A 23,244-nucleotide genomic window follows, 5' to 3' on the forward strand; every position below is an offset into this window, starting at 1 on the left:
CATGCAAGACAGCACACTGTAGCTGCTATTTAAAGATGGACTATGCAGAAATCACGCCGCCATTTCCTGGTTGCTAAAATTCTAATAGTTCGTCATTTCAGTTTGTGACAAAACAAACAGTCATTGTACCATTAAACAGCTGTGAAATTAAATGTTCCATAACCAAAAATTTTGTATATTCAGCTGTTTGAAGCGGATTTACATAACCGAAAGACTCAAACTTAACTTCAGAACGGGAAGCAATGAAATAGCACACAGAACAGAACTATAGCTTCTTAGAATTGCATTCAACGGGAATTAAAGACCTAACTCACATTTGTGTGTGAATTTGGTCAGGTCACCAAAAAAGTGAAATATTGTAGCTATAAATAATGGATGATTAAGACAGACCAGACCGGGTTTATCTTTGTGGGACTAAGTTTGAGATTTGTTTTGTATTTGTTAGTAGGACATATAGCAGAGATGGCACATATATAGAAACAACTTAACCTCTGTTTTGTAGACATGTGATAATAGAAAAAACTGTAGCTACATATTTTACACCAGATCATGTGATATAACCAAAGATTTTAAGAAGTACATTACAGGAAAGTCGCATACAAACCGCCGCCATCAATTTTGCAACTAACCTGTTCTTGCCGATACTTTTTTTCTTCTTCTCCAAATCGAGAACAAAATAAATTCTTCAAAATGTAATTTTCCAGTTGCAGGTGATTCTACAATTCTGAATTTATGTTTTGTATCACGTGGGATACAGTGCATTAGGAAAGTATTCAGACCCCTTCACTTTTTCCACTTTGTTACTTTACAGGCTTATTCTAAAATGGATTAAATAGTCCCCCCCCCCTCAATCTAAACACAATACCCCATCATGACAAAGCAAAAACAGGTTTTAAAATGTGCTTTTTTTTTTTTACTGCAATATAACACTTACATAAGTATTCAGACCCTTTACTCAGTACCTTGTTGAAGCACCTTTGGTAGCGATTACAGCCTAGAGTTCTCTCGGGGCTCCCGAGTGGGGCAGCAGTCTAAGGCACTGTATCTCAGTGCTGAGGAGTCACTACAGACACCCTGATTTGAATCCAGGCTGTGTCACAACAGGCCATGATTGGGAGTCCCATAGGGCAGCGCACAATTTGCCCAGCGTCGTCTGGGTTTGGCCGGTGTAGGTCTTCATTGTAAATAAGAATTTGTTCTTAACTGACTAGCCTGGATAAATAAAAGGTTAAATACAAACATGCTACAAGCTTGGCACACCTGTATTTGTGGAATTTCTCACAATTTCTCACATTCTCCTCTGAAGCCCTGTCAGGTTGAACACAGCTGTTTTTAAGGTTTCTCCAGAAATGTTCGATCGGGTTCAAGTTCAAGCTCTGGCTGGGCCAATCAAGGACATTCAGAGACTTGTCCCAAAGCCACTCCTGTGTTTTCTTGGCTGTGTGCTTATGGTTGTTGTCCTGTTGAGGTCCTTAGTGCTCTGGACAGGTTCTCTCTGTACATCTCTCCCTCGATCCGGACTAGTCTCCAAATCCCTGAGAAACATCCTCACAACATGAGGCTACCACCATGCCTTCACCGTAGGGATGGTGTCAGATTTCCTCCAGACGTGACACTTGGAATTCAGGCAAAAGAGTTCAATCTTGGTTTCATCAGACCAGAGAATCTTGTTTCTCATGGTTGGAGAGTCTCTAGGTACCTTTCGACAAAACTCCAAGCTGGCTGTCAGATGCCTTTTACTGAGGAGTGTCTTCTGTCTGGCCACTCTACCATAAAGGCCTGATTTGTGGAGTGCTGCAGAGATGGGAGAACCTTCAAGAAGGACAACTCTCTGTCAGAGTTACCTTCTTGGTCACTTCCCTGAACAAGAAGGACAACTCTCTGTCAGAGTTACCTTCTTGGTCACTTCCCTGACCAAGAAGGACAACTCTCTGTCAGAGTTACCTTCTTGGTCACTTCCCTGACCAAGAAGGACAACTCTCTGTCAGAGTTACCTTCTTGGTCACTTCCCTGACCAAGAAGGACAACTCTCTGTCAGAGTTACCTTCTTGGTCACTTCCCTGACCAAGGCCCTACTCCCCCAATTGCTCAGTTTGTCTGGGGCGGCCAGCTCTAAAAAGAGTCTTGGTGGTTCCAAACTTCTTCCATTGAAGAATGATGAGGCCATTGTGTTGTTAGGGACCTTCAATGCTGCAGAAATGTTTTGGCACCCTTCCCCAGATCTGTGCCAGGACACAATCCTGTCTCGGAGCTCTTCGACCTCATGGCTTGGTTCTTGCTCTGACATGCACTGTCAACTGTGGGACTTTATATAGACTGGTGTGTGTCTTTCTAAATCATGTCCAATCAAGTTGTAGAAACATCAAGGATGTTCAATGGAAACAGGATGCACCTCAGGTAATTTTTTGAGGCTCATAGCAAAGGGTCTGAATTAGAGGTCGACCGATTAATCGGAATGGCCGATTAATTAGGGCCGATTTCAGGTTTTCATAACAATCGGAAATCAGTATTTTTGGGCGCCAATTATTTTTTTTTTTACACCTTTATTTAATATTTATTTAACTAGGCAAGTCAGTTAAGAACACATTCTTATTTTCAATGACAGCCTAGAAACGGTGGGTTAACTGCCTCGTTCAGGGGCAGAATGACAGATTTTCACCTTGTCAGCTCGGGGGATCCAATCTTCCAACGCAATAACGACCTGCCTCTCTCTCGTTGCACTCCACAAGGAGACTGCCTGTTACGCAAATGGAGTAAGCCAAGGTAAGTTTCTAGCTAGCATTAAACTTATCTTATAAAAACAATCAATCATAATCACTAGTTAACTACACATGGTTGATGATATTACTAGATATTATCTAGCTTGTCTAGCTAATCTGACTGAGCATACAAGTATCTAGGTATCTGACTGAGTGGTGGTAGGCAGAAGCAGGCACGTAAACATTCATTCAAACAGCACTCTCGTGCGTTTTGCCAGCAGCTCTTCGTTGTGCGTCAAGCATTGCGCTGTTTGGGACTTCAAGCCTATCAACTCCCGAGATCAGGCTGGTGTAACCGAAGTGAAATGGCTGGATAATTAGCATGCGTTACTCGCTCTGAACCTTGGGGTGGTTGTTTCCCTTGCTCTGCATGGGTAACGCTGCTTCGATGTGGTGGCTGTTGTCGTTGTGTTGCTGGTTCAAGCCCAGGGAGGAGCGAGGAGAGGGACGGAAGCTATACTGTTACACTGGCAACACTAAAGTGCCTATAAGAACATCCAATAGTCAACGGTTAATTAAATACAAATGGTAGAGGAAAATAGTCCTATAATTCCTATGATAACTACAACCTTAAACTTCTTACCTGGGAATATTGAAGACTCACCAGCTATCATATGTTCTCATGTTCTGAGCAAGGAACGTTAACATTAGCTTTCTTACATAGCACATATTGCACTTTTACTTTCTTCTCCAACACTTTGTTTTTGCATTATTTAAACCAAATTGAATATGTTTCATTATTTACTTTGAGGCTAAATTGATTTTATTGATGTATTATACAGTATTAAGTTAAAATAAGTGTTCATTCAGTTTTGTTGTAATTGTCATTATTACACATTTTTAAAAATGGCCGATTAATCAGTATCGGCTTTTTTGGTCCTCCAATAATCGGTATCGGCGTTGAAAAATCATAATCGGTCGACCTCTAGTCTGAATCCTTATGTAAATAAGGTATCCGTTTTTTTTTATTTTTTATCAATTAGCAAAAAAATTCTAAAAACATGTTTTGCTTCATCATTATGGGGTATTGTATCTAGATTGAGGAAAATAAGTACTCGATTCCATATTAAAGTTATGACTAAACATAACAAAACGTGGAAAAAGTCAAGGGGTCTGAATACTTTCCAAATGCACTGAATACCTCTTACATGTGTGCAGAACTTTGCTTTTGGTCACATTGTATGACGAGCTGTCATCTACTACGTGGCTGCAGCCGTGATGCATTGAAACAACTAGTTTCTGCCAGGGTTTGGAACCGGTTCAGGGAAAAGGAGTACATTTTCAGAGCAACAGAAACAGGACCAGGAACAAAAGTGATTTCTAGTGTTCCAGAACAGAATCGTTATTTTCAAAATCTTGAGAACTGGTAAATGACGTTTTACATATTTTTTTCAAAAATATTGTCTATTAGTTATCTAATTCGGTGAAGTTATAGTGCTAGTAATAGCCCAAATACATTCCAATTCCGTCATGATGTTCAGAGCTTCAAGCCAATCCCCCTCTATGTCTGCCCCTCTCCCCACCTGTGACATTTCAGTTACATCTAGCTCCTGCAATTATCTGACCAATCAAAACATGTAAACAACTATTTTAGGCGTTGCTGCTCTATTGGCGCTAATTGGAGTAAATTAATGAGCTAAAAGTAAAAACGATGTTGATTTCACACAACAAAAAAATATATATACGAAAACGAACTATATGAATCGTAACTTTTCGGGGGGTTCGAACTGGTACAGAACTTTATTTTTTACCTCAACAGAAATAAAAATTATTTTAAAAATAAATACAAAATTCTGCTCACAACAGAACTATTGTAAAATAATTTCGGTTCCAACACCTGGCTCCTGCAAAGATGCTGGGCAATGCCATATGTGCAGAAGCTACGATGGCGAGTAACATCCTCACGCAATACAACAACAAAAATATTATCCGAGTTTTCGCTGGTTTTTGTGTATCGACTTGTAACTGGAAATGAAAAATATATATACTTTTTTTCACGGAATCGAGAACCAAGAAAATATCGCAAAGAACAGCTAAATTGATCAAATCTATGGCGGTGGTTTGTATGGTGCTTTCATGTAACGCCCAGTATGGACACCAACAATATGTGGTTATGTCACATTATCAGGCGTACAATCTGTAGCTAACAAATCAGGAGTTGGTGTTACATCCCTGGTTCTGGAGTCATCGGTTGTGCAAGTCAGAACTACTATAACCTGAATCAACTGATCAACAAAGCCTTGCTCTCAAGTGCTTTTCCCCCCCTTAAATTCTTTACTTCAGGTAGCCAAACTAGCCAGTGACATTTTGACAATGCATACATTTTTGATGAGCTAGTTAAAGTACAGACGCTTAAGACCATTGATTATCATCCATATCTCGGGAAATCCCACAAAGTCAGACAACATTAAATTGACAGACGTAACGCATTCCAACAGCTGATGAAGGACCAAACGTACCAGCCAGTCAAGCTGGCTAGCTCGAGTTAGCTAAATACAGTGTGCGCACAGTGTGACCCATTCCCAAGTTAGCTAAGGATAGCAACTTAGCTTGGATAAATGTTGCTAAAATGGCTAACCTTTTAGCAACACACCTTGTCAAAGAATGGTCGGGCTTCTTTTCAATATGGCTAGTTAGCTAAAGATATGGAAAAACGAACGCTACCGTGGCGTTAGCTGTCAAAGTTGTTCGTTGTCAATGGTGCTAACTGTCAAGTTCGAGAGTTATAGCTAGCTACCTACGCATTGTGATCAAGCATGCTAGTTATCGTGTTAGGAAACGAGCTACCTGGATCGTTACGAATGATGCACCTATACACCCCGTCCCAGCAAAAATAAAACTATCAAGGCCTGATTGCTGAACTCAATCCCCAGAACTTCAGTACAGCTCACTTCCCCCATGAAAGTCGTCCATTTCATGGGCCTCAGTTCAACTACCATTCCCATGTTCTTACAGCTCACTTACCCTGGGTATGTCAGGTCGTTACTTTGGTCCAGGGCAGTATTGAAGTATCTGCCCCCTCCCCTTTCACCTCTTCTTCAACAAGAAAGTCCCTCAGGTGCCTATGCTCTTGGAGTTTGTCCTAGGTAAGACCCGTTGAACTCTCGCCAGTGTCGTCCCTCTTCGGCTTCTCTGCCTTTTCCCGTTCGCCTTTCTCTCGAGCCCAGTCTCGACAGCCAACATCCGGGACTCTGTCGTTTTCTACACAGGCTACAAAAAAAAAAAATACCCGGAACTACTTTCAATACAATTCAGAGAACGACGCAAATTACAAACTGCACTGGCTACATTACTGCTCTCGGCAATGTACACAGCCACAAAAACTAGTCCTCTACTTCACTGTCCCCCCTCTCTCTCTGCCTCTGCTAGAACTACGTTCACAATAATAATAACAACACATATTTACTCAATCATTATAATTACAACAACATACGTGATTTAAAAAAAAAAAATCTTAGCTATTAATACTCGTACTACAGTACCACTCGAGGTTATATTTATCAGCAAGACATTATTAATTTAGCTATTTTCTTGACTTTCTTTAGATCTATTACACTGTTAGACGCATCCTGTCAGCTACATGGAGCATTATCTTAATAATGTTCATGAAACATGAGAACGACACAAATTACAAACTGCACTTGGAGATGTACACAGCCACAAAAACTAGTCCCCTACTTCACTGTCCTCTCTTCTTCAACTACTTTAATAAAAACAACAATAGTAATAACTGTAGTAAGAATAACAATAAGAATAACAACACATATTTACTCAATCATTGTAATAACAACTAAATACAAAAAAAAGTTGTTTCTATGTGTTCTTACGCCTCGATCACTCCAGCAGTGCTTTGTATTTTGGTACACCAGAAGAAGTATATTCATTTCCAGTGGAACTCTGCATTAGCCATACTGCATTGCGTTGTAGAGGCTGTTGCAGTGCGTTCTTTGTGGTGCATACGTTGAATATATCGAAGGTATGCATCGAATTGTATGTATAGATCGATGGCTTGGCGGAAATGGTAGCATGTGAAAGCTGAAATTTTGTTGCACACATATCCAGATCATGCTGCGTACCATTTTGCGTAAAAATACTGTAGGTGTGTTCGAGGTGTTAGCTCTTAATAATCGTATTACAGGAGTTACTACAGTACTACTAGAGGTCATATTTATTTGCAAGAAATTAATTATTTTGCTATTTTATTGACTTTAGATATTTTGCACTGTTTTTAGAAGCATCCTGTCAGCTAGGATCTTAATAATGTTAATATTCATGAGACATGCATCGACATTTCGGTCAATTCATCATACCTTGCTGGACTCAAAAACGTCTAATCTGAGCTAGTCTAGTTCAGTATCATTTCAGTTTCCTCATCCAGTTTTTAGTGAGGCAACAGCACCTCCAGTGGATTAACATTGAAAATGCTTCACTTGCGCCGCAAACAGGTTGCGATTCATATTTCTTCCTGTCCAAATACACATGACCAAAAGTATGTGGACACTTGCTTGCCGAATATCTCATTCCAAAATCATTAATAGAATAGAATATAACTTTATTGTCCATCCAGGATGGACATTTGTCTTTGGCATCACCTTAATTAAAGTAATCACATACACATACATTCTCAAATCATACACATTTAAACCAGTCAGTCCATCATGTTGCATACACTAACAACATAGAGGACATTAATACATTCACTCCCAACCGACCACTGTCCCAACTGCACTAGATAGATAAGTACATATACCGATACAATGTACTTTGCATTTAGTAGTCCAACAGCACAAGGAACGAGTGAATGTTGAACCCGTTTTTCTTGGCCATGTGTAACGGATGTGAAACAGCTGGTTTAGCAGTGCGCGCTAAAATAGCGTCTCAATCGGTGACGTCACTTGCTCTGAGACCTTGAAGTAGTAGTTCCCCTTGATCAGCAAGGGCCGCGGCTTTTGTGGAGAATGGGTAACGATGCTTCGAGGGTGACTGTTGTTGATGTGTACAGAGGGTCCCTGGTTCGCGCCCGGGTATGGGCGAGGGGACGGTCTAACGTTATACTGTTACATTGATGCTGTTGACCCGGATCACTGGTTGCTGCGGAAAAGGAGGAAGGTCAAAAGGGGGGTGTAACGGATGTGAAACTGCTAGCTTAGTTAGCGGTGCGCGGTAAATAGCGTTTCAATCGGTGACGTCACTTGCTCTGAGACCTTGAAGTAGTAGTTCCCCTTGTTCATCATACCCACCCCCCAAAATACTAACCTTCCCTGTTAGTGTAATGGTAAGAGGTCAGCATGTCTTGGGGGTATGATAACTGTGCGTCTGTAGCTTTCTCACTCATCATTATTCACGATTCATTCAGGACTATCCGTAATCACCGTAGCGTCCATATTAATACAGAAGTGTTTAGAAACATATCCTATTCTTATTTACAATAAAAGTGACTCAAAAATGATAATACATTTCTTTACCATTAATTTCTATTGGGCACAAAATCATCTGAAACATATCCAATACAAATAGCAATTGCATCCACCAAGTTTGTAGTGTCACAAGCTGTAATTGCTGTACTTTCTGAACAGTTCCCCCGATATGAATGAAAATAGCCTCAAATTAAAGCTTAAAGTCTGCATTTTAACCTCTTAGTTATTGTATCATTTCAAATCCAAAGTGCTGGAGCACAGATAAAACAACAAAACATTTGTCACTGTCCCTTTTGGAGCTCACTGAAAGCGGATTATAGCCTCTTTTTCTTCTTCGATGGGGTTTAACGGCACTTGGCATCCAATATTATCTATCTCAAGGCCATCAGACTGTTAAACAGCCACCACTAGTGGCTACTGCCAACACACTGTCAATGACACTGACTCTACTCCAGCCACTTTAATAATGGGAATTGATGGGAAATTATGTAAATATATCACTAGCCACTTTAAACAATGCTACCTTATATAATGTTACTTACCCTACATTATTCATCTCATATGCATACGTAGATACTGTACTCTATATCATCGACTGCATCCTTATGTAATACATGTATCACTAGCCACTTTAACTATGCCACTTGGTTTACATACTCATCTCATATGTATATACTGTACTCGATATAATCTACTGTATCTTGCCTATGCTGCTCTGTACCATCACTCATTCATATATCCTTATGTACATATTCTTTATCCCCTTACACTGTGTATAAGACAGTAGTTTTTGGAATTGTTAGTTAGATTACTTGTTCGTTATTACTGCATTGTCGGAACTAGAAGCACAAGCATTTCGCTACACTCGCATTAACATCTGCTAACCATGTGTATGTGACAAATAAAATTTGATTTGATTTGAATATTAATGGTGCATTACCGCCACCAGCTGGGCGGGGTATTGAATGAGAAAATACAAATCCATTTGCGTGAAAGACTGCAAAGCAACGCCAAACAAAATACAGAAATTGACACTTCGACAAAACAATATCCATCCCACTTATTCAATCACAACCCATTAATCTCTGTGCTATTATCTTCACCCGACTCACTAGCAGTTTCAAACAAAACCTCAGTTTCCACTATCTTCTCCTATATGTTGCTTTCAGGACTACAGCATCTGCCAAGAGATGTGGACTTGTAGGTAGTGCACTTGTCCTGTCGCTGATTTTTAGCTCAGGTGTTCCCCCTGAATCACTTCATTGCTGGCAGCGGAGTGATAATCCTGCAGTCTCAGACTTTTGTTTGAAGTTTGCCTTATTTGTATAGCCTTTCTAAGGAAGCTTACTACAGCCCCTGCCAGGTGTGGACCTTCATGGGACAGGAGGTTGTTTGCCTGTGACTAAAAGTATCTAGGAAAAGGGCCACTGAATCACTACGTGGGTTATTATTATATCTGAAAAAATTGTTTAAGTGTGATAAATAACTGAAACACAATGTATAGGCTAGCCCCTACATTCCCTTTGTTGTTGGAATCATTTGTAATGCAGTCACCTGGCAATTCAACCTCCACGACGTTAGGCGGCGACATAATTCCGAGTTCTTTACATTCCAATGAATGTAGCTAATCGAAGAAGACATCACGCCAGACAGCATCCGGAAGTCGCCCGGTACCTCTCAATCATCAGCTACGATTTTCCCTCGGTGCCTTTTAAAAGTAAGGAATGTTTCTATTAATGAATAAGATTCATATGAATATTAAGCTAATTCACTGATAACTGCAACATTAGCCGAATGATCTTAGGTGCGTGTTCCATGCCAATGAACTTCCTTGTAATAGCAGCTAGTGTGAACCGCATTTTCTAAGGCATAACGTTAACTGCTGTAAAGTGCAGTAAAGTTGTAGCTAGTAGACAAAGGTGATTCTAACATACTTACGTATCATAGAGGCAAACCAGATACTATTTCAAATAATCAACCAGTGACTACTGTTCGTCCCCTCAAAAGTTTGTCAAGGTCACAAGTATCCTTATTCCTACCAAAAAACGTACATTATCTAAGAGATGGCTTGGCTCCTCTCCACGACTTTAACGGTGCACGGCCATTTCTTGGTTGTTAAAATTCGAATAGTTCCCCTAATTTCAGTTTGTGACAACAACAAAAAAACAGAACAATGATTCTCAACACTATACCTATCTAAACCGCTGTGAAATATCTTGTCCATAACCAAAAATATTTCATTTTCAGCAGTGTAAAGCTGGTATACAAAACCAAAAGACGCAAAAACGAAACATTAGAATGTGAAGCATAGAAATAACACAAAACAGTTCTACCGCTTCTTAGACTTGCTTTCGATGAGAAATTAAACTAAAACTCACATTTTGTATGTAAATCTGGTTTGGTCACCCAAAAAGTTACATATTGCAGCTTTAAACCAAATTATATACTGGGTGGTTTGAGCCCTGAATGCTGAGAGGCTGACAGCCGTGGTATATCAGACTGTATACCACAGGTATGACAACATTTATTTTTACAGCTATAATTACTTCGTTAACTAGTTTATAATAGCAATAAGGCACCTTGGAGGTTTGTGGTATACGGCCAATATACCATGGCTAAGGGCTGTATCCAGGCACTCCATGTTGTGCATAAGAACATCCCTTAGCCGTGGTATATTGGCCATATACCCCCCCCATGCCTTATTGCTTAATTACATACTCTGCAATGCATGTTAGGTTTCACATTCCTTTTCAATGTAATATTTGTCTTGTAAGCTGATGTTCCCCCCTCTCCTCGGCCAACCAGGCATGGCAGACCCCAGGACCCTCACTGCAGAAGGGAAGCTGTCTGAAGAGTTTGCTGTTCCCTCCCATGTAGAGGAGGTCAAAGGGCAGATGGCAGCTTTTGCTGTGCAGCACAGGGCTGCAGGGCACAGGGTAGTGCTTATCACCTCAGGAGGCACCAAAGTCCCCCTGGAGTCCCGCACCGTCCGCTTCCTGGATAACTTCAGCAGTGGCCGGCGCGGAGCCTCCTCGGCAGAGTACTTCCTTGAGTCAGGCTATGCTGTGATCTTCCTGCACAGACACCGTTCCTTATATCCTTTCACACGCCTCTACTCTGGGATTAATCTGCTGGACAGCCTACAGCTGGAGAGTGGAAAGGGGGGTTCGGTCTCTGACCAAGTCGTGGTCAACCAGCAGGCACTTCCCAACATTGCCAAAATCCTGATGCGTTACCAGGCGGTGAAAAAGGCAGGGCTTCTTCTGCCTGTGGAGTTCAGCACACTGTCCGAGTACCTGCACCTCCTCAAAGCAGCAGCACAGGCACTCAGCCCCATAGGTAGGTACTGACACTCAACTAGTGGTAGCAGGGCTTGTTAAGATGTACAGTACCTGCATGTGCAGGGATAACTAACATGCTCTCTATGTTCATTCCACTCAGGGTCCAACGCTATGTTTTATTTGGCTGCAGCAGTGTCGGATTTCTACATCCCAGCGTCTGACATGCCAGAGCACAAGATCCAGTCTTCCAATGGACCACTTCAGGTGAGTAAAGAAAGCCATCAAATACAACGGCACATGCTCTTTATTAGAGATCCACTGTTAAGTCAAGATTCTTTCCTGTCCTGTAGATCAGTATGAAGATGGTCCCCAAGATGTTGTCGCCGCTGGTGAAGGACTGGGCCCCTCAAGCATTTGTGATTTCCTTCAAGCTGGAAACAGACCCATCCATCCTGCTGGACAGAGCTCGGCGGGCTCTGGCCACCTATCGGCACCAGGCTGTGGTAGCCAATGTACTGGACACCAGACGAGGTTATGTAGTGGTGGTGACCCCTGACACTCAGGCCGAGCTGGTACTCACAGATGAGGAAGCAAGCAGAGATGTAGAGATTGAGGACAGGATTGTCAGTAATCTGACTGCAGCTCACAGCCAATTCATAACCCAACAAGGCTGAGACCCCAGTTAACCATGCTAGGGCTTTCCCCAACTAAATAAACATTTTGTTGACCGAAAGTTCTGTTATTTTGACCAGTTCATTGTTTGAAATTTGTAAGTGTATTTTTCCATATATAGACATACCTTGTGTTTTAATAAATTCAACTATAGGCATTGATCTTCTGACGCTTTAAACTTAGTTTGATATAAGACGTGCCTCAAGAGGGCACCAGAGATCTAGATAACCAGAAGAAAACAAAATAGCCTACATAGAAACATTGCAGCCTGCAGGTAGAAAATAACCTGATAAAATTAAATATTCTATAAATCACTGGCTACACATGGCCTGTCTGCAACTATTTTGAAACATTGTATCTATTAAGTTGGGTCTAGCCCAAAGCTTGCACTAGCAAAGTTGCAAAATTGTATAAAATATTGTGGGCCTACAGACACTAAGACACTTGCACTAGGATAAGAAGCAGTGCTTGACTTGGGCAGGAGCTCACCGGAGCAGAGTACAGGCACCTCATTTTTTTCTACTGCTTGAGCTTCTGTTCCTCTTATATATTAGCTTAAGAATTGTGGCGCTCCTGCACCTCAATATAAACAGTACCAGAACCTACACTACCGTTCAAAAGTTGTCACTTAGAAACGTCCCTGTTTTTTAAAGAAAAGCACATTTTTTGTCCATTAAAATAACATATTGATCAGAAATACATTGCAAAGGACATAGCTGGAAAGGTCAGATTTCTTTAAATGGGTGTAGAGACCCATTATCAGCAACCACCTGTGTTCCAATGGCACGTTGTGTTAGCTAATCCAAGTTTATAATTTTAAAAGGCTAATTGATCATTAGAAAACCCTTTGCAATCATGTTAGCACAGCTTAAAACTGTTGTCCTGATGAAAGCAATAAAACTGGCCTTTAGACTAGTTGAGTATCTGGAGCGTCAGCATTTGTGGGTTCGATTACAGGCTCAAAATGGCCAGAAACAAAGAACTTTCTTCTGAAACTCGTCAATTTTTGTTCTGAGAAATGAAGGCTATTCCATGCAAGAAACTGAGGAGCTCATACAGCACTGTGTACTACTCCCTTCACAGAAAAGCGCAATCTGGCTCTAACCAGAATAGAAAGAGTGTGAGGCCCTGGTGCACAACTGAGCAAGAGGACAAGTACATTAGTGTCTAGTTTGAGAAACAGACACCTCAAGTCCTCAACTGGCAACTTCATTAAATAGTACCCGCAAAACACCAGCCACAACGTTATCAGTGTAGCCGGAAACTGCAATTTTTTTAATAACATTGTGGAATATCTACATCAACAGTGAAGAGGCGACTCCGGGATGCTGGCCGTTTAGGCAGGGTGGCAAAGAAAAAGCCATATCTCAGACTGGGCATTAAAAAAATGAAATATTAAGATGGGCAAAATAAGACACTGGAAAAGAGGAACTCTGCCTAGAAGGCCAGCATCCTGGAGTAGCCTCTTCACTGTTGATGTAGATATTCCATAAAACATTTTTTTTAAATGCAGTCCCCAGGTACAATAGTCATTTACAACATTAATGTCTGCACTGTATTTCTGATCAATTTGATGTTATTTTAATGGGGGGGGGGGAAGGGCTTTTCTTTCAAAACAAGGACATTGCTAAGTGACCCCAAACCTTTGAACGTTAGTGTGTGTGTGTGTATTTTTATATATATATATACACACACACACACGTTACTCGTTACTGCTCGGTCGACTAAACAACCGTGGTCAACTAACAGCCTAATGACCAAACAATCGAAAACATGCTGCTTACTAGGAGACCTGGCTACTTGTAGAACACTAATGTACAGTGCAAGTCCCCGGGCTTGGGACAATCTCGTGTACTAAACTCGGTTTTAAATCTGGCTGTAATTCATTCTTGTCGAGTTTGGCTCATTATTTTATCTGGCGTGGCTTTCACCCACCTAGATCAGACATTCATGTGCATGGGTAAGCAGGTTTCGGTACTCACCGTCTGCCAAAAAAAAAAAAAACTTTACATAACAACGGCAAACCGATCCTTGAGCATCTTAACTTTGTTTCATACCATCTTGTCAGGAAGCAGATTACAACATGTGGGTTGTGGAACAGTAATGCCAAACGAAGTTTGACTTGATTAAGAACAACTTTATTGCAGTTTCATTACAACAAAGTAGATTACTCTGTCAGACAGTATTATATCGGTAAAGTGACAGACTTGGGACATTAAACCCCAACTGTATGTTGGTATTACATTGTGCTGGAGAAATCACACAAATCCCCTCCAGTCCACAGGGAACTGTTGACAGTCTTCCTTAAAGGAAACAGTTGGGTTGGTTACTTGAGTTTGACACTCTTTTTAACTCCAGCACGAATACCAGACAGCTCTCCACTGTATCTTGTCTCCTCACGACGGACTTCACGAACCTGGAATACATTAAATACTTTCATGTAGATTTGTTTGAAGAACTAAGAATTCCAACAGTCTTTTTGTAATTTGGCCCATAATTGACAAGTTAAACGATACACGTTGTCAATTTTGCTTTCAAATACTGTATATAATATCAGTACACAGCAGTGGTTCTGAAAGATCTGCCTGAAGGTGTCAGTAATTCCTGCAAAGCACTTATAGTCAATCATTCATAGGATGTGTGTACACTGCAACTTCCACGTTTAAATGTAGTCTACAAACCTGTCCCTTTCTGCGGATTTTGGCTCGTCTGAACTTCTCTCTGTGTTTGACCCTGGGATTGCGGTCAATCTTCTTCCTCTTTGGTGTAAGCCCTTTGTTCTTGGCCATCTTCAGAAAGGATAGATCAACATGTGCTAATTAGACTAATGGATTAAACTAGGAAGGGAATATAATACTCTTCTATACAAAGTACAAGATCGATATGAAGGCCATGAGTTCATGTATTGGGAGAATAAATGCCTCATACTGTGCTTTGTACAATGAAAATGTGAACAAGAGACATGAACCAGTTCATATTGTACATAAAGGCTAAGATGTACAATAAATCATGGCTGCTGTATACTTGAATGTGTGTGTAACTAATTTCTAATTCTCAGAGGGTGTTACACTGTACCTGGTAGGTAATGCGTCTCTTGGCATCTGGATCCACATAGTCATCTCCTGCCGCCTCCAATCTGCTACGAGGAAACAGATCTACCATCAAACCCTGCCCATCTCATTCCTACTCTTTGAACTTGATTAGAGAACCACAGTATGTCCTAATACCCAATATCCGGTCAAACGGAAATGGTTAGAATCGTTTTTCCACCATTCATTTTTCCCGTAGGGGATTTTAGAAACAGCCGTACAAAAAAAAGAGTGCCGTTTTGAAACTGCAGTCGACTGGTATTTTGGACAAAGTAATTGCAGAGGACTGCAGTTATACCACACTAACTGCAGTTACACTACAAAACTACTGCAGTAAAAAATACTTATTTTGCAATCCTTTTTTGTAAGGGCACTTAAAATAAGGGCTGTATTTCATGAAGGCTTACCCCTAGCGTGACGTTTTGATAACATCAATATATATTCGCTTGTATTTACCCCCAACCCATGAAATGCCAATTATCTGCTAATGTGGCTATCATAAAGAACTACAAATGCCATGATGATCTGGATGAGACTGACGAATCGAGGCAACCCTAAGAATCTCTGGGATAACTATTTGTAAGCTAAAATGTTGTAATTAATCAATTGGCAACATTTCTTTAAATTGACAATTCTGTGAACGGTCTTGGGGAAGTTTTAAATTGACACGTCAGCAGGAGCTTGCAGAGGTTTGCAGTATTGCATGATGTCCACACTCAACGACCTGTATAAGTCCATAGGAAAACAAGAAAATGCTCACCCAGAAGGGGCGCTCCTAGTGTGTACAAATTCTTACTTACACCAAGCTAAGGGCCCTGGGACTAAACACCTCCCTCTGCAATTGGATCCTGGACTTCCTGATGCCCCCCCCCCCCAGGTCGTAAGGGTAGCCAACAACACATCTGCCACGCTAATCCTCAACACGGGGACTCCTCAGGTGTGCATGCTTAGTCCCCTCCTGTACTACCTGTTCACCCACGACTGTGTGGCCAAGCACAACTCCAACACCATCATTAAGTTTGCTGACGACACAATGGTGGTAGAACTGATCACCGACAACACTGAGACAGCCTATATGGAGGCGGTCAGAGACCTGACAGTGTGGTGGCAGGACAACAACCTCTCCCTCAAGGTGAGCAAGACAAAAGAGCTGACCATGGACTACAGGAAAAGGAGGGCCGAACAGGCCCCCATTAACATCGATGGGGCTGTAGTGGAGCGGGTCGAGAGTTGAGTTCCTTGGTCTCTGCATCCACAAACTATCATGGTCCAAACACACCAAGACAGTTGTGAAGAGGGCACGACAACACCTTTCCCCCCTCAGGAGACTGAAAATACTTAGTATGGGTCCCCAGATCCTCACAAGGTTCTACAGCTGCACCAGAGAATCTCCTGACCGGTTGCATCACCGCCTGGTATGGAAACTGCTCGGAAACTGCTGGTATGAATCTGACCGCAAGGCGCTACAGAGGTTAGGGCGTACGCCCCAATACACCAGCCACCCTAGTCAGACTGTTCTCTCTGCTACCGCATGGCAATCGTTACCGAAGCGCCATGTCTAGGTCCAAAAGACTCCTTAACAGCTTCTACCCCCAAGCCATAAGACTGCTGAACAATTAATCAAATGGCCACCCGGACTATTTACGTTGACCACCCCCCTTGTTATACACTGCTGCTACTCGCGGTTTATTATCTATCCATAGTCACTTTACAAATGACTAACCTGTACCCCAGCACATTGCCTCGGTACCGCCACCCCCGTATATAGCCTCTTTATTGCCATGTCATTTTCTTGTGTTACTTTTTGATTATTTTTTTTCACTTTAGTTTATTTGGACTACAAACATTTCTTAACCAACTATGCAGTTCAATAAATAGAGTTAAGGGCTTGTAAGTAAGCATTTCACAGTAAGGTTGTGGTATTCGACGCACGTGACAAATAACATTTGATAAGATGTCTAATGTGATGCTAATTAGCATTTTCGAATCTGAGTTTAAATAGAGCCGAATATATTGATAAAAGTCACCTTGTCTGAAAGAGAGAGATTTACACGGTTTTCAAAGCGTTAGGCCAGGGTAAAAGCCCACAAGAAACACAGCCCTAATTTGAATTGTTTCTAAAATCCCCTATGGGGAAAATGAATGGTGGGGAAATGATTGGAACCATTTCCCAGTTTGACCACTAGGTTTTATGGGTATTATGACACCACTGTGGTGCTCTATAATATACTCGGGTAACGCTCACCCTTCCTCAGCCTGCGGGTCCTTGCGCTTCCTCTTCAGTTTCAGCCTCTCCTCCACGCCTCGGTAGAAACGCAGAGCAGCCTCCTCATCCAAGTCAGAGTATGAGTCTTCAGATGATTCCGCCCCAGCCTCTTCAGATACCTGACAACATAGGGAGCAGTCCAGTTTAAATGTAGACCCGGCAAAATGACATTGCCACGAGCAGCGCCGCAGATATTGCGTTGAGCGAGATGCAAGACTTCCCTCTCACACAGTATATGCGCACGGGTTCGCTTCGCGCTGTTACAGTGTGGTAGCAACGGGACCAACACAGCAGAGAGAGGTTTAGCCTTGTGATTCGACGCTCGAAGTTGTTGCAGAAATTGACCCAATACGTTTACTTTGTGCATCTATGTCATATCGCTGAGTCCACCTTGAAGTATACGCAACATCCACATCACCCAATGGACCAACATCCAACTCATTTCTCACCTTGACCTTTTTGTTGGTGATCTGCTCGCTGCCCTCCGACTTTCTAGCGGACTTCTCCTTCTGGTCTGCAGAGAGCAGCTGGCGCAGCTGTGGGGCAAGCCGAGCGTCTACCTCACCCATCTCATTAATCAGCTGCAGGGACAGTCAGAGAACGCAATTATTATAGGACACAATCGGAATCATACCAACTACATGACAAGCACTGTGTTAAGTTCACTACATACAGTATACCTACAATTGGATCAAATCACAAATGACAAATGACAAATGCATCTACTCACATTTCTGTAAGTCAACAGTCTTTCAATCACAGGGTGGTTGTGTGCGGGAATACGCTTTGCTTTCAGGACCAGGTAGAAACTGATGTTTGTGCAGTAACTAAAGGACAGAAATAACAATAAGCGAGGCCATTCTCATTGGCATTCTTTATGCAATTTATGTCACAAATAACATTCACACTTACTTTAGATAAAGCTGCTGTTTGGTCCTGAGGTAGTTGGCACCCTTTCCTGGTGGGATCCGTCCATCGTTGACCATCTCCAAAAGAGGCTGCAGCTCGTCCTTCAGCTCTGCCAACTGCACACACCACCATTGGCAAACAGCACGGCATTACCATACCACCATTAGTAACTGTAACGCTTGTTACAGGCTCAACAACATTAAGTGTGGATTACACTATGTTTCTTATCCTGTTGCACATAGAGTAGTAGTGATGTTGTGGTTATCACACCTTTGCCTTAAAGTCCTGAATGAGCTCCAGTAGCTCTGGTGACTCTTTCTTCAGCAGCTTCATCTTCTCCTTCTGGGACATCTGCTGCAGGTCCTTCACAATCCTCTCCTTCTCCACCTCCTGCTCCTCTACAGCAAACTCCTACACATACAGACACACAATGAGGACAACAGGAAAATGTATTTATTTACTTCGATAGAGCTAGAGGCTCAAGCATGTACAGGTGAAGTCGGAAGTTTACATACACCTTAGCCAAACACATTTAAACTCAGTTTTTCACAATTCCTGACATTTAATCCTCGAAAAATGTGCCTGTGTTAGGTCAGTTAGGATCACCATTTTAAGAATGTGTAATGTCAGAATAATAGAAGATAATTATTTCTTTCAGCTTTTATTTCTTTCATCACATTCCCAGTGGGTCAGAAGTTTACATATACTAATTGAGTGTTTGGTAGCATTGATTTTAAAATTGTTTAACTTGAGTCAAACATTTTGGGTAGCCTTCCACAAGCTTCCCACAATAAGTTGGGTGAATTTTGTCCAATTCCTCCTGACAGAGCTGGTGTAACCGAGTCAGGTTTGTAGGCCTCCTTGCTCACACATGCTTTTTCAGTTCTGCCCACACATTTTCTATAGGATTGAGGTCAGGGCTTTGTGATGGCCACTAATACCTTGGCTTTGTTGTCCTTAAGCCATTTTGCCACAACTTTGGAAGTATGCTTGGGGTCATTGTCCATTTGGAAGACCCATTTGCGACCAGGCTTTAACTTCCTGACCGATGTCTTGAGATGTTGCTTCAATATATCCACATCAGTTTCTCTCCTCATAATGCCATCTATTTTTTGAGGCGCACCAGTCCCTCCTGCAGCAAAGCACCCCCACAACATGATGCTGCCACCACCGTGATTCACGGTTGGGATGGTGTTCTTCGGCTTGCAAGCCTCCCCATTTTCCGCCAAACATAACGATGGTCATTATGGCCAAACAGTTCTATTTTTGTTTCATCAGACATTTCTCCAAAAAGTATGATCTTTGTCCCCATGTTCATTTGTAAACCGTAGTCTGGCTTTTTTAATGGCGGTTTTGGAGCAGTGGCTTCTTCCTTGCTGAGCTGCCTTTCAGGTTGTGTCGATATGGGACTTGTTTTACTGTGGATATAGATACTTTTGTACCTGTTTCCTCCAGCATCTTCACAAGGTCCTTTGCTGTTGTTCTGGGATTGATTTGCACTTTTCACACCAAAGTACATTCATCTCTAGTTGACAGAACGCGTCTCCTTCCTGAGCGGTATGACGGCTGCGTGGTCCCATGGTGTTTATCCTTGCTCCCAAGGATGAACCAGACTTGTGGAGGTCAATCATTTTTTATGGGGTCTTGGCTGATTTCTTATAATTGTCTCACGATGTCAAGCAAAGAGGCACTGAGGTTGATTGTATGCCGTGAAAAATACATCAACAAATACACCTCCAGTTGACTCAAATGATGTCAATTGGCCTACCAGAAGCCCCTAAAGCCATGACACCATTTTCTGGAATTTTCCAAGCTGTTTAAAGGCAGAGCCAACCTAGTATATGGAAACTTCTGACCCACTGGAATTGTGACATAGTGAATTATAAATTAAATCTGTGAACAATTGTTGGAAAAATTAATTGTGACACGCACAAAGTAGATGTCCTAACCAACTTGCCAAAACTATGGTTTCTTAACAAGAAACTTGTGGAGTAGTTGAAAAACTAGTTTTAATGACTCCAACCTAAGTGTATGTAAACATCCGACTTCAACTGTATACTTTGTTGCTGATAATGTATACCTGAAGGAGGTTAAGATCATAGTCCTCCTCGCTAAGATCGGCAGCCAATCGTCTCTGAATATTCTTAGCTTCTTCCTCTTCCTCTTCATCCTCTGCCTCTGCGTCTTGCTGAGATTTCCCCTCTGCAACAAACAAAAAAGCGAGTCGTTTCAAGGAAACAGCCTACGTCGAACAAACGTAACTACATCAACCAGATATAAACATTCAGGAATCATAAAAGACTACAGGTAACAGGTCTCAATAATATGAATGAATAAAATGTGAAATACTCACTGGCAGCCACATAGTCAGAGTCATAGAACATCTTCTTCCTGTTTCCCCATGCCATATCATTGGGGAGATCTAGGAGAAAACAACCACATTTAATATGTTAATTCAGCAAAATACATACGCAGGGAAAAAAAACAGGTTAATAGTTGAGTGGGTACAAAAACTGCTATAGTATGTTGACATTGGGCTGTATAATTACAATCATCCTTCTTCCCCTCCAGATCACTGTCCATATCAGCCTCTTCTTCTTCCTCCTCCTCCTCCTCCTCCTCTGAGTCAGTGAGGTCCAGAGCCATCACTTCCTCCTGCAAACCACACGACACTCATCGGCTCAATGTGACGTTTGCACGGGTAAGTCATTCAAGTTCTGCTCTATTAGATACTGCTCACCTGCAGTTGTTGGCCTTTGACTCACCTCGTCATCACCATCTTCCTGGTCACTGTCCATCTGAACACCACGTGCCATGAGTTTCTATAGTGGCAAACATACGCAACATTAAGACGGAGTAAGGTTAAAAAGATAACCAGGGTTAAGAAGTTGAACTCTTCAAATATACAGATGGGAGACTCACCGAGATTTTGTCATCGTGGAACTCGTCGACCTTGTCCTTCGTATACTGCGAGGATCTCTTAAAAAGATTGTACGTTGAAAGGAGGTTGAACGGAAACTTTCAAAAATCGTTCAACAGCAACCATGACAAACAACTCTTGGTCAAGTAAGGGACAAGCTCCATAAGCATAGTTGCCCATCAACATTGTGCAGATGTTGATAACATGTGAAGTTAATCACACTTCTAGTCACACAGGCTTCTCCATAACATATATAGACTGTACCTTATCTGGGACAGGCATGTCCTTGTATGCTTTAGGGTCATCTTCGTCAAACTGTTCCGTCTTCTTCACCGGAGGGGCGCGTTTGGTTCTGAGTGGAGCAGGGGGTTTAAGTTGTCACATCCAAGCCAGGGCCCAGTTTTTCGAAAGGAATCCATTTGGATTTCGCCTCTCGGATATGATTAAATGCATAGATATTGAATGAATAGAACGGACGAAACATGTACTTGAACGGTAACTTCCGTTCTATTCATATGCATTTGATCGTATTCGATAGGCGACATATAGATAACTTTTGAAAAACAGTGCCCTGGACATCATAAAGACTACAATCTTGGCATCTAATATGACAATTTAAAGGTCAAATGTCTAGCATATAACTGTTTATACAAAGAAATCTAGCTAACGTACCTTAGCGCCCGAACCATGTTGAGAAGCTCAGTAGAGTAACGTTAGCCTGCTAGCTATCTTACTAGTGGGATAACTTTTTATTTTGCCTAGAAATGTGATCTTCCAAAAAATGCTGTTTCTATTCCGGTGACTCAACAAACGATAAATTGTCATATAATCGTTTGCAACTCTTGGCAGCCTCGTATTTTCTGTTTTCTTTCCACGTGCTTCCGGGTTGTTTTCTTCCTCTTCTTCGGTGGGGTTTATAAGCGTTTGGCATCCAACGGTATCAAATATGTTCTAGTGAGACGTTATGGTGCGTTACCGCCACCTACTGTACTGGAGTGTGGGCCAGAGAAAGGGAAAGTTAAATTCTTCCAGCCAGACCCGTTGCTCTTAAAATAATATGACAAAATATTTGAAACTATATTTAATGAAGTTCCACTCAATCTACTCTGAATTTATTTCCTGTATCCTCTTCTTCCTCATACTAGATGTCAGCCTCTCTCTTTCCCTCTGATACTCCCCACACTGTAGCAATACATGCTCCACGGTCTCTGTTTCCTGTCAATAATCACACTTTCCTGTTGGATGCTTTCCTATCACATTTAAGGTCTTATTCAACTGGCTGTGTCCCACCCTTAATCTTGTAAAAATAGCCTCCTCTCTTATGTCCCTTCCTGCCATCCTCCCCTTCCCGACTTTCCTCTGTACTTGAAATAAATGCCTGCCCTTTTAGTATCTCAATTCCACTGCTCCTGCTATCTCTGCACCATCACTGTCCATATCAGGCTTTTTGCCTCTGCCTTGCTCATTAAAACTACAACATCAACATTCCCACTACTAAGTGCTTGTTTAGCCAGTATATCAGCTGCCTCATTCCCCTCCACCTCCACATGGGCTGGGACCCAAGTAAAACGTGTCTGTATGCCCATCTGTCTAATCCTGCCATGGGTTTGTAACACCTCACACAGCAGGTCTTGTCTTCTACGGGACCTAAAGGACTGGAGACTCATCAACACTGCACATGAATTAGAGCACGTAACTACATCCTTCACCCAGTGCAAAGGCCAACAGAATGGCCATCAGCTCTGCCGTATACACAGCCAGATGATCTGTAATACGTTTCCTGACTGCCACCCCATGTTCCTGCACTACAAATCCTGACCCAGTACGTCTTGTCCTTGGATCTTTTGAACCATTGTGTAAATGGCCACAAAATCCTGATACACAGTTTCCAGACGTCTCTTAAACAAATCAGATGCATCAACACCCTCCCT

At 41.9% G+C, this 23,244-nt stretch overlaps 3 protein-coding genes across 6 annotated transcripts in view; 1 reads left to right on the plus strand and 2 right to left on the minus strand.

Annotated features, from left to right (window-relative positions):
• Positions 1-6,767, minus strand: part of LOC109890899 (forkhead box protein J3-like) — an 83,904-nt gene extending 77,137 nt beyond the window's left edge. The window contains exons 1-2 of the mRNA XM_020483021.2: positions 6,587-6,767; positions 5,724-5,969 (exon numbers count right to left, since the gene is read on the minus strand). The gene's annotated coding sequence lies outside the window, so the exon portion shown is untranslated. The remainder of the gene's footprint in view (positions 1-5,723; positions 5,970-6,586) is intronic.
• Positions 6,768-9,757: 2,990 nt separating this feature from the next.
• On the plus strand, positions 9,758-15,152 carry ppcs (phosphopantothenoylcysteine synthetase). 3 transcript variants are annotated; one of them, XM_020483022.2, is made up of 4 exons: positions 9,758-9,893; positions 10,982-11,515; positions 11,618-11,721; positions 11,808-15,152. In XM_020483022.2, the coding sequence occupies exons 1-4, from the start codon at positions 9,791-9,793 to the stop codon at positions 12,129-12,131; spliced, it is 1,065 nt and encodes a 354-aa protein (XP_020338611.2). In that variant the 5' UTR covers positions 9,758-9,790; the 3' UTR covers positions 12,132-15,152. The 3 variants fall into 3 exon arrangements, with proteins under 3 accessions (XP_020338611.2, XP_020338612.1, XP_020338613.1); XM_020483023.2 differs by having other exon boundaries at positions 9,817-9,893; positions 10,974-11,515; XM_020483024.2 differs by having other exon boundaries at positions 9,824-9,893; positions 11,813-12,190.
• Positions 14,246-22,226, minus strand: utp3 (UTP3 small subunit processome component). 2 transcript variants are annotated; one of them, XM_020483026.2, is made up of 15 exons: positions 21,986-22,226; positions 21,578-21,665; positions 21,316-21,372; positions 21,159-21,215; positions 20,943-21,048; positions 20,747-20,815; positions 20,474-20,595; positions 18,664-18,804; positions 18,397-18,509; positions 18,215-18,311; positions 17,934-18,065; positions 17,464-17,603; positions 15,205-15,265; positions 14,811-14,918; positions 14,246-14,545 (listed from the first exon to the last, which is right to left on the minus strand). In XM_020483026.2, the coding sequence occupies exons 1-15, from the start codon at positions 22,000-22,002 to the stop codon at positions 14,456-14,458; spliced, it is 1,398 nt and encodes a 465-aa protein (XP_020338615.1). In that variant the 5' UTR covers positions 22,003-22,226; the 3' UTR covers positions 14,246-14,455. The 2 variants fall into 2 exon arrangements, with proteins under 2 accessions (XP_020338615.1, XP_020338614.1); XM_020483025.2 differs by having other exon boundaries at positions 15,205-15,268; positions 21,986-22,221.
• Positions 22,227-23,244: the final 1,018 nt, after the last annotated feature.

The sequence above is a fragment of the Oncorhynchus kisutch genome, linkage group LG5 (assembly GCF_002021735.2).
Source record: "Oncorhynchus kisutch isolate 150728-3 linkage group LG5, Okis_V2, whole genome shotgun sequence".
In the NCBI taxonomy this organism is placed as follows: Eukaryota; Metazoa; Chordata; class Actinopteri; order Salmoniformes; family Salmonidae; genus Oncorhynchus; species Oncorhynchus kisutch.

Coding starts and splice junctions, on each gene's coding strand:
- utp3 (XM_020483025.2), bottom strand. Junction 20,596..20,746: donor CTCTGACTATGTGGCTGCCA/GTGAGTATTTCA, acceptor TGTTTGTTGCAG/AGGGGAAATCTCAGCAAGAC. Junction 14,546..14,810: donor AAATCCGCAGAAAGGGACAG/GTTTGTAGACTA, acceptor AATGTATTCCAG/GTTCGTGAAGTCCGTCGTGA.
- ppcs (XM_020483022.2), top strand. CDS start 9,791: ATGAATGTAGCTAATCGAAGAAGACATCACGCCAGACAGCATCCGGAA. Junction 9,894..10,981: donor TCCCTCGGTGCCTTTTAAAA/GTAAGGAATGTT, acceptor TCGGCCAACCAG/GCATGGCAGACCCCAGGACC. Junction 11,722..11,807: donor CTTCCAATGGACCACTTCAG/GTGAGTAAAGAA, acceptor CCTGTCCTGTAG/ATCAGTATGAAGATGGTCCC.